This window comes from Rattus norvegicus, chromosome 2 (assembly GCF_021556685.1).
Source record: "Rattus norvegicus strain SHRSP/BbbUtx chromosome 2, alternate assembly SHRSP_T2T, whole genome shotgun sequence".
Taxonomy (NCBI): domain Eukaryota; kingdom Metazoa; phylum Chordata; class Mammalia; order Rodentia; family Muridae; genus Rattus; species Rattus norvegicus.
Window position 1 is genome coordinate 80,058,394 of NC_141535.1, and position 11,295 is coordinate 80,069,688.

Below are 11,295 nucleotides of genomic sequence, written 5' to 3' on the forward strand. Positions count from 1 at the left end.
AGAGCCCGGATGTGTATTCTTTTAGGCTGTGGGGACAAAGAAGGCAACAAAACTGTTAAGAGACAGAGACAGACGGTGGAATTCATTGTGAAGGGTGGCTTTGAGGGGTAAAGGAGACCCTGCCCATGTGCCCCATGGCTGTTGGGGGTCAGGAGAAAAGGGTAAAAATGTTGAAGGCCATAAGTAATGGGCAGAAGGCTATAAAAGGAAACTTCAGAAAACTAATTAAAGTGGGGTAAAGTCCAGCGCAGTGTTTGCCCTGGAGACTGACCCAATGAACGGGATACTCACTAGTGGGAGGAGGGACAGCACAGCCAACTGACCAGTGCACACGGAAGGGAGTGGGCCGCTCAGATGGGAGCCTCCACTACACTTGGGGACAGTCATGGAGCTCTCATGCTTGCTTGTGCTTGGGTCGTTAGGTCAGACACCAGGCTGTCCCTGAGAAGGGCCACAGGAAGGCTAGCAGACAGAGGAAGCCAGAGAGCACCAAGCAGGGGAAACGCAGGGTTGAAAGCCCTGCCACAGAGGAAATGGCTCCCTGCAGTGGGCACTACAGCCCAGGCCTGCTTACGGGTCCCACTGAGGTCCAGGTTTAATCTTGTAACAGGACTCAAGAAAAGCAAGGAAGGACATGACTGTAACTGCTGGGCATTACAATTAAGCCAATACGGGAGGGTGAGAGGGTCCAGAAGGCTGAGCCACAGGAGCACAGACAGAGCAGTGCTGGGAATCAGGTCCTGAAGAGAGAGTGCTGGAAGAGGTTGCCATTTTCTGCAACAGCCTGTATGGCAGCAACATGACAAGGCCATCAGGAACAAGGATATGCAATCAACAGGACAGAGTGAAGCCAGAGCTGTCACAGGGGACTGACTAGAGAATAAGATTCAAAGCTTGTGGCTTGGGGGCTGGGGCTTAGGAGCTGGGAGGAACAATGCCTCCATTTGAAAGGGCTGTAGGGAGATGGTATCCCAGGCTACATTCCAAAGAGGTGAGGGACAGAGTCCCCCACAGTACCTAGCACACAACAGGTATGGTAACAACCACACAGTAAAAGGCACATATTGAGCTAGATTCAACTTGGACATAAAGGGGACTCCCGCTCACAGTAGTGTGGTGGTGTGTCCTGTCCACATCCCCACAGGGGACTCCTACTCACGGTAGTGCTCTGACCTGTCTTCTTTTATCTAGAAAAAGAAGATGGAGAATGAGTCAGCCACCGAGGGGGAAGACTCGGCCATGACCGACATGCCTCCAGCAGAGGAGGTGACAGACATCGTAGAGATGAGAGAGGAAAATGAGTAAGCACGGGCCACCAGGGGCACTACAGGGACAGTCAGGACAACAGTCGTCTCTTCCCTCCTCCTCCCACCAAGTTGTTTTCTGTTGTTTAATTTTTATTCTTGGTTATGAAAGAGGCCTTGATTTAGAGGTTTCGTATAAATTCTCTAGCATACTGGGTATGCTCACCGATGCAGGGACCTGAAGAAAGGTCTTTACTGTCGCTTTGTAACTCAGAACTGCTGACTTCATGCCCCTGCCTCACAAAACCCAAAAGATAGAGCTGCCTCTTGGCCGACGTTTCTACCCCTTGGACAATCTCCACTTTGGAACCAAAGGACTTGGGCTGTGCCGCTGCCTCTTGGGCCAGACTCTTTTCCGTTCGTGTTTGTCTCCTAAGAATCAACAGGTTGAAGCTCAGCCTCTCTTGACTTGCTCCCCAATAATGTGGCTCTAAGACACGTGACCCGGTGGCCATCACACCCCTTTTCACTCTAGAGTCAAGAACTGTCTGCAGCGCCCACTGGTGGGCCCCAGGCTGCAGCCCACAGTCTCCCTGCTCCCAGAGGAAGAGCTGGTAGCCATGTTGGGCCAACATAATGGGAAATTTAATCTCCTGTAGAAATTGGATCAGTCACAAACTGACTTGATCGCCAGCATCTCATTGTTTTCCTGGTTTCGCTGAGTTGCCACGCCCCACAGTGTATATACATGAGCTGACTTTTCCGTTGTCATGGGAGTGCAGCGCCAGTGTCAGCATCCTTCCTTCCGCATGAGTTTCCCTGAAGGCTTGCTTTTACTCGCCTTCCCTGAAGATGGCACTAGAGCGAGAAGTGGAGCGTTCTAACTGTCCATTTCCGTTTTTACAGTGAGCAGAGCTTTAAGTCGTAATCTAGCATTCTAATGCCAGGTTCTTGTCTCGTAACTTCTGATGTAGACGTGTTACCTGCTTCTGCCGTTCAGTCATAGCTCTGCAGGACAGGTAACAATATGGTACTCCCCTCCACACCATAAAGCAAGACATTTTATAAACAAGTATCAAAGTCACTATGTGATACCCCAGAAATAATGCATTGGAAATCCACTTAGTGCAGTATATTTTTCTAAGTTTTGGAAAGCGGGTTTTTTCCTTTAAAAAAATTATGGATACAGTTCACTAAATTCCTGATTTAGTCAAAGTAACTAGACTGAAAGAACCTAAACAAAACAAATATTTTAAAGATATAAATATATGCTGTATATGTTATGTAATTTATTTTAGGCTATAATACATTTCCTATTTTCGCATTTTCAATAAAATGTCTCTAATACAATTCAGTGATTGCCTCCGTGCTCCACATACCTACAGCTTACTTGTGTGTACCAGTGACCGCTGTATGTTACAGCCGTTTTACACGTCCTTTGTGTATGAATGTAAGGGCCTACAGATGCCAAGAAATCAAGTTTTCATGATGGGCAACCTCGGGAGAAAACAGACCCACCAGTGCAGACAGGCAAAGGCAGGAAGGGCAGAGGAAGGGCAGAAGGCAGACCTCGAGTGCTTATTACTTCGGTGCCGTGTGACCCTCAGGTTAAGACTGTCAGGGCAGAGGCTGCCTGTCAGCTACACAGGCTTGCATTCCCATTTCTAGATACCCAATGCCCTTCACATGTGCCCACCATGGGAACAAGTCCTGTGTGCTTCTGCAGCTGCTTGTGGGTGACTTCAGGGGCAGAGCTGAAAGATAACTGAAAGTCTTAATTGTATTGGCTTTTTAAAGTACATGACTAGAAAATTAAACAGCAATATTTTTTAAAAATGTGTGGCTATTTTCATGCTTCTGGGGTTGGAGATTAAATATTAAATTGCAAAAGTATTCCCTGTAAATTCAAGAACAGCTAGTATCTCTTTATTGCGCAATTAGAACATGTAGCTTAAAGCCCTAGGCCACCTTACTTGATCAGGATGACTGGTCATCAGCTGTATTAGACTTCCTGAGCCACTGGGATGGAGTGCCAGGCCCAGGCCTCAGCAATGGAGCTGCAGTTTGGCAGCAGACCTTGCCCTTGTAGTGCAGGCTCCGCCACACACACCTTCTGTGGGCCTGTTTTGTCACCTGACATCCTAAGGCAGAACCCTGGGCTGGCATACTTCAGTGTTCAAACCAAGAATTCCACGCCAGACTTGGGAAGGGTTCCTTTCTCCTCTTTCCAAGGGCATTAAGGGCAGCCTTTCTACCTCACCAGCTGAGGGTTGTTTTTAAACATTTTGTTCAGCTGACAAACTGAAAAGGACCATGTCTGTGAAATCCTCGAGGACAGTGGGAAGACCAGGTATGGCTTTCTTGGGGTTAAGTGACAAATAGAACCTAAAGTTCAAAGGCAGGTTTTCCTCAAAATACTGAGAAGTGAGTTGGGATGGCCCAAATGAGGCCTCTCTAGAGTGAGGATTTTCTCTGAGGGACTAAAAGAAGCCTGCTTTTCTGAGGGGCACTCGAGGGTCATTCCTAAGTGCACACCTGTCATTGGCTCTGCCCTTGTTTACTGGGTCCAGGCACACAGGGCCTCTCTAAGGCACCCTGGAACTGAGTGAACAGGACTGCTGTGACTCATGAAGGACAAAGTCTCCCCACTGCAGGGCTCGGGGGTGTGAGAGGCTTGAGGTTGGCAGGAAACTCACCACCGAGGATCCTTTCACTGGCAAAGCTGCTTGTTTGCATCTGTGGGTTAGAGCTGGTCAGCCTCTTCTTGCTGCCCATCCTGGGCTTCTCTCAAGTCAAAGACACTCTTCTCTGGTTTGGGACCATCTGTTTCTTGGTCTTAACTGATAGCTTGGCTTGGAAATGTTCACAGAGGGCCTGAGAAACGAAAGCACCTGCTCTGGACCGCAGTAGTTACTTAAGCTCTTTAAACTCCATCAGCGCCGTTGCATTCTTATAATGCAGCCCCTTTCTGGGTCTGACAAGACTGAGACAATGCCCTTGATCGTGGGGAAAGTTACTGCATTTTATCTTTAAACTAAGAGTTTTATCATTCCCTCAGTGCGCTGTGACTGGGTGTGTGTACCTGTTTCAGAGAGGAAACAAAGACTCCACTTGTAGTTCCTGCTCTCCCACCCTCCTAACTGTACTGTTTAGAGATGTTTTCCTCTGAAATCACAGATAGAAAGGAACTTTTTCCTGGATTCAGCAACTTTCTCCCCAAACTACAGCAAGAAATGTGTTACAAAATAGGAAATAGTAATATTATTGTAATTATCTATTTTTAGTTTTTTGAGACAGTCTCAACATAGCCTCGGCTGTCCTGGAACTCACTATGTGGACCAGGCTGACCTTGAACTTGCAGAGATCCATGTGCCTGCTTCCTGAGTGCTGGGATTAGAGGTGTGCACCACCACATCTGGCCTCTTCTAATTAAATTGTGTTACCTTGAGAAGTGTTTCCTTGTACTGTTTTTTGCTTCAGTAAAGCTCTGAATGGAGTGTGACCAGGACGTCACGTGCTGCTGTGTGAGCCCCAGCCAGGTGCCTGGCTTAGGGTATTTCAGGAAAGCTGACCACCAAGCTCAGAATGAAGCCTGTGCTCCACCAGCAGAGGGATGTTCTCAGTGCTGCCGCACACTTACTTTTGTAACCAAAGGTATAATGCTGTCTCTGGTAGGACCTGGGAAGGTGAGGGGACTTCAGTGTTATCTGTGCAAACCCAGAGTTTGTCTGCCTTTCCACACAACCCTCCACAAGGCTCTTTTATAAAAAGCACTGGAAGCATCAAAAAGCATGGTTTTAAGCAGTGTATCTGGAAGCCATGAGAGATGCTTCTTTGTGTGGTTCTTCTGAGCCTCTATTTTCGTCGTTCGAAGTAGCAAAACATCAGGTGACTCATCCGCTGATCTAACCACACATGAAACAGGATGTAGTGGAAATCTCAAGAAAGGCCTGGGTGCCCTGCTAGTGACTAAAATTAACACAGCAAAGCTAAACAAGAGGGAGAGAGGACTGTAATCAACAACCTGAACCCCACTTACAAGTCAGGAAACATAACTGCAGTTTACTGCCTGATCTCAAAGGGGAAAATAATGAGAAGACAAAGCCTTAAACTTCACTTTTCCCACCACAAGACAGAAGGGTGGCCATTAGCTCTGTGAACTGAGGTGGTTGCCTACTGGGAAGAGCACCTACACTAAAGAAAACAAATTCTTGCCAAGTACAGTGGTTCCTGAATTGTAACTCGCACCTTACAGAAACTTAGTAATAACTCTTTAGAATTTCTGTTTAGTGTGTTTTTGTGTATGTATGCTTTAGTGTGGGGATTCACAAACTGCACACAGTGGAGACCAGGAGAATCCAGGTGTCCTATCAAGTGGTCTTCTCTCCTTTGAGATGAAGTCCCTTTCTGAACTTGGGGCTCAAATATTGTTGGCTAAGTTAGAAGCCATCAAGACCCACCCATCTTGTCTCTGACCCCCGTGGCTTGCTAAATGGATGCTGGAATCAGAACTCTCATCCTTGTGATTTCAGAGCAAACACTCTGAACTGCTAAGCTGCATCCCCAGTCCAATGATGATCTTTCCTTCATTTGCAACCAACCAAACAGGGTCTCTCAAAAGCTGGCCAGGAGAGATGCACTTTTCAAGCTGGAGTCAGACACACATGGAGACTCAGTGGATGTTTTATCCACCAGACACGTGGACAGAGTTAGCTTTTATACAGTACCTCTTTTCGCTTGGGCCAGTAACTCCGAGTGCACTTACTAGCAAGACAACATCTACTTCTGTAGAAACAAATGTCAACTAATACACAAGCTGAAATCACACACAAGAACCGGAAGCTTTTTCATTCCAGAAAGAAGTCCTTGATGTCCAAGGAGAAGGGGGAGGAGGGCAGAACGGGTAAAAACAGTTCCCAAACAGCAGCAGTAAAGTCCCCTTAAGAGAAAACTGTTCCTCCTGGTCAAGATGATAAAATCTCTTAACACCTACGTTACCCAACATGAGGAGTGAATGTCAACTGCCTGACCCAGGGACCACACCAGGAAGGTGGGAGCATCTTTAGGAAGGCAGACTCAACTTTAGCCATCTGGCAAAATAAATCCCTTTGATGAGACAGACTTTTACTTCCCCAAATTCCTGTCTCTCACACAGCTGCCATGGAGCTCAGCTAAGTCCTTATTCCAAACGGTCCAACTCCTTTTTACTGTTTTCTTTAAAATTCTGGCATGAGGCTAACTCTGCCTTTTCTAGCATTTCAGGGTTGCTTGCTTTTTGCCTAAAGCTCCCCCACCTTTTGCAGAATAACATGATTTCTCCCTTCTCCTCCCCTTTCTCCTCCCCTTTCTCCTCTAGGCAACTCCTAAGATTTATAACCTGCTTGCTCTGGGATTTTTCCTTTAAAACGCTTCTAAACTTGTCTTTTGAGTTTCTACTTGATCCGTTTTAATAAAACTCTTATTAATGAGACTAAGAACCCCAAGAGGGTCCTCCAGGTCCTTGTGCTTCAAATAAACTTTGGTTTTGACTTTCAAACTCTCCTGCCTTTTAATTCTTTAATCACCAGAAGCGGGAAAATGAACCCATTCCTACACCCCACTCAGTATCAATTGTTATACAAAATAAAACTTCATGGAAATTCAGTGTCACGCACAGTGCTAAGTGCTATAAAAGCCCAAAACACTGGTTTCCAACCGTGGGTCCAGGATAGGCAGCATTTACAACTGGAGAGAAAGCATGAGGCCAGGTGGACTCTGGCTCCCTGCAGTGTAAGGCTGTGAACCCAGACTTGCATGGGCTAGCTTCTGAAGTTCGCATCACCTTCCTGTCACAGAACAGATTCAGGGCACACATCACAGGAGCTAGCACTCCACAGGATCAGCCATGTTACCATAAAGCAGGTGTATTACAGGGCTGTCACAAGATTTATTGAAGCACCTTGTTCCTTGTACTTAATCAATGCTTTTGTTTTGCCCTGTGGTATCGCACTGAGAGGACTGTCTAGAGCTGGTGTGACTAAGGTGTCAAAGCTCCAAGGACCTGACAGAGCCATACAAGAGAGCTGTCCCCACCAGCGTTCCTTCGCTCACTGACTCCCAGCCTGGAGGCCTGGGGTCCAGGACAGGCCTTTACACCTCTGGCCTCTGAGCATTGCTCACTCCTAGTCTAGACTCCTTCCTGGTGCAATGCTGACTTTATGTGTGATCTAGCTTTAAAACAAAAGGAAAATGACCTAGGTTCAGAGCATTAACAGGACCCCACACTGCCCTGCTTCAGTGGAAGGAAGTCCACTGGAAGTCATTTCTCCACATGTGCAGCACTGCAGGCTCCGTGTCCTTGTTGAATCCTGCCCTGAGGAAGTCAACAGAAGCCATGTAAACAGTCAGCTTCTGCTCTGCTGAGGTTGGGGAGGACTTTACCAGTAACACTGTTGAGGTGGTTTCATACTCCAGTTCTGCTTCTAAGTGAGGCTGTTTCCAGTGTCTTCATTTTCTTACTCTAACTATCAGTCCGTTTACTCACAGTCGCTTTACTTCCTAACCTTTACGACTTCCCCACCCCAGATTGACATTAAGTTTGCTCGAGAGTTTTCTCCTACTTTGTCATAGCTAAATATCTTACTTTTTTCAGATTGTTTTCCTGCATTATGATGGATGGTTTTTACTTCTCATCGGGCTTAGCCCGGTCTTCTTTGAACCCTCTCCAACTTCTCTGCCCTACTCATACTATGAAAATCCCAGTGTTAGTCAGGCCTGAGAAGAGATCTCTAACCCCTGCCCTCTGTAGCCTTGCTCACGCTGCAGACTTTTCAGGAAAAGCTCTGCTTTTCAAAATGTGACATTTTAACCCAAATACCTCTTATTTTATTGTCTTATTAGTAGTATCACATACCCATAATCCCTGTGGTCATAGATATCCTTCTGCTTTAAGACTGGAGGTTTTCTTCTTCCTTGTTCTTTCAATTACATCTTCTACTTGGCTTATGCTGTGAATTTCCCTTGCTTTGTTTCACCTTTTGAAATTCAGTCTCGCTAACTAACCAAGGAAGGCCTGAGACTCCTAAGACTTCCCTTTCCAAATGCTGATTATAGACACATATCATCCTGCCGGTTGCATGTTTGAAATCTTAAGAGGTCAAGTTCTTTGTTTCCACCAAGGCACATGGGACATATGTGTCTTCCTATCTGGCTAGCATCAAGGTGCACTTAGTCACCTGGCTATCCTACAGGCAATATAGAGATGCACTGACCCAACAGTTGCTTTCCTTGGAGAAGGAGGACACCACAGGGTAAGTCTGCACCACTCTCCCATTTCCATGATATCTCTGCCTGTCTAGATGAGTCTCGGGCATCAATCACCTACATGCGCACACACACTCACAATCAAGGCCCCACTAGTCCTGTACCCTCCAGCTAATTCTCACTTCATCCCTTCCTGTGGGGCTTAGCCTCAGGCACCGAGGAGCCAACCACCCTCTTCTGACATTACCAAGGGCAGCACTGAGGAAGGCAGGTACTTGGTGTATTTTTTCCCACTCCTGTTACCCCCCAGGAATCTTATTTTTTGTTTTAAAATATACTAATTTTTCAATGTGTGTGTGTGTGTGTGTGTGTGTGTGTGTGTGTGTGTGTTGAGGGGTCTTACCAAAGGACTGGTTCTCTCCTACCAAGTGGGTCAATCAAGCAGGGTGTGAACTAGATGCCAGAGAAGCAGCAGAACAGGCTCTTCTCCAGGCCCACATAGCCTCAGGACTAGATGTTACCACCTGGTTTTTGTGTCCTCCAACCTGCACACCCACTGCCAGCAGCCTCCACCCCTTCCTTATGTACCAGAGAAAGCTCTGGAGTCCATTAAGGTGATGAGCATGTTGCTTTCCTGGGACAGCCCTTCCACTCTAGGCACTGGGTATCTACAAAGTTTTCATTGACACTTCATGTCCAGGAGGGCACAAAAGGACAAAAGAGAATTCATGGAGATGGATCTTCATAGCAGTGCACTCGACAGCCTGGCAGAACCCAAGTAGGACAGGGCTTGGTAGCAAAAGTCTTCATTTGGCTCAGACCTGGCCATATTGGAAACAAGGCTGGTTGGGGAGAAAGGGTCATCTTCAGGCTGCTCCACTATCAGAACGCTGGGTGTCACTGGATTCTGAGGCGCTGACAAGGTAAAACATTAGTACATCAAGGCAGCTGTCGATGAGAGGCCCTGAACTGGGAACAAGGTGAGGAAAAGAGGGGTAGAACTAAGCTAAGCCTCGGCCTGGCCCGGGAGGTGAGGCTAGTGTAGGGCAGATTGTAAGCTGTTATAAGCGAAGATCTCGGCCCCATCTCCTTCCTCAGATGCCAACTTTAGAGAGAAAGAGCTCAGCAGTGAGTTACAGCATTCTCTTACTCAGGATAGACTGAGTTTGGTCATTCTTTTTGTCTTGTTACCTGTTAGCAACATAGTACTGCTCAGGCCTTCTGAAAACTACAAAACCTATTCATTCCTCAGTTACACAGATCTCCACTGGGGCTTGCCCTTTCTCCATTCCTAAAAGGTCAAAAAGGTCATTCCCCGGCTTCCACTACCTCTTGTCTGTGAGAGTCTCCCACAAGTTCTTGCTGCTAACCTCCTTCCAGGCGCATTCCCAGCAACTGGAATGGTCAGGACAGATGAAAGGCGGCCTGTGCACAGCAGGCCTTCCCTCAGCAGACTCCTGACAAGGATTATCGTTGGAAGATGTTCTACAGGCAGAGGGCATCTCTCTCCAAATCTGTGGCCTGGCAGCATATGGAGTCCACACTACCACCTAAGAAACACTGCGAGGTCGACATACAGAACCATTTTAGGAGGGTTAAGTAGCTTACTTAAGCTAAGCTCTTCTTGCTTAGAGTGGGTAGTGCAACCGTCCCTCAACCTAAACCCACAGCCAAAACTTACACCTTTAGGCACCGTGCTGGTCACGCCATGTCCTCTAACTTCAGCGCTGCCCAGTAACACACCAAATCTTTATCCCTCTACCCACAGAGGCAGCAAGATGTCAGAGTTGGCCTCGCACCGCACAGCACAGGCCTACAATAGGATCCTAGGAAGTTAACACGCAGGTCCTATCCTGTCACAGTCCTTAAAAGCAGACACTTAACCACAGCAACAGAGCAGGCTTCTAAGTTTTATTTTCTAAGTTTATTTTTAGTTCTTTCCATAATCCTTGGCATCTGAGTATATTAAAGGGATCAGAAACAAAGGCTCAGGCAACAGGAGGCTCTCACCCCACCAGCCAGGCATCTGAGATGAGTTCACAGTAGGAAGCGAGAGCCCAAACCGCCCACATCACAAGGTTATGTTTTCAGGGCAGTGACCATCTGACCAACACTGCCATGTGCCAGTGAGCAAAGAGCAGGCTCTGCTAATCAAGGTGGCAAGAGCACAGTAAGGTCATAGTGCAAGCTCCCGTCATGATGATCCCAGGAAGGAAAGCACCTACCCCACAGGCAGAATCTAAAGCTGGGAGGCCATCCTCCCCAGGCTACTAAAACTCAGGTTACAAAGCCAAAGCCCTGCACAGACAGAACAGAAATGAAAGGGAGTTCGCCACCTACACTCACCCGGCCTACTCTGAAGTCACAGCATCGAATGGCTGCTGCGATCTCACAGGACACATTAAGGCTCAAGTACGCACGGTTATTAGGATGATAGAGTGGATATTTTGAGCTCACTGCCCTTTTCTTGTACTAACTTTTGTTTTAACAGTTTAATTCCTGATGCAAAACTAAACCCAAGACATCATGATACTGAGATAAAACTTGAGTCAGTTTCTTCCTCAATTACTGTTCCAACATGCCCTTATGAGTATTCAAAATGTAGAACCATACAGAAGGATCAGAGGCCTAAAACAGACATCTAATAAATGACCTAGACATGACAGTCAATCCAACGAATGGTGCTAACTTAAAGTCATTCTATGTGGGATTTAAAAAAAGTGCTTCATGCCACCTTCTCCACTAGTGAGTTTCCATTTACACAGCACCAGTTTGCCTCGGTCCTCTCAGAATGGTGACTCCCCAAGCT

At 46.9% G+C, this 11,295-nt stretch overlaps 1 protein-coding gene across 2 annotated transcripts in view; it reads left to right on the forward strand.

Moving 5' to 3' along the window:
- Ankh (ANKH inorganic pyrophosphate transport regulator) overlaps positions 1–2,598 on the forward strand; it is a 128,054-nt gene extending 125,456 nt beyond the window's left edge. The window contains 1 exon segment of one of the 2 annotated variants that reach the window (NM_053714.2): positions 1,192–1,979. In NM_053714.2, the coding sequence (NP_446166.2) occupies positions 1,192–1,305 (114 nt within the window). In that variant the 3' untranslated portion in view covers positions 1,306–1,979. 2 annotated transcript variants of the gene reach the window in all.
- Positions 2,599–11,295: the final 8,697 nt, after the last annotated feature.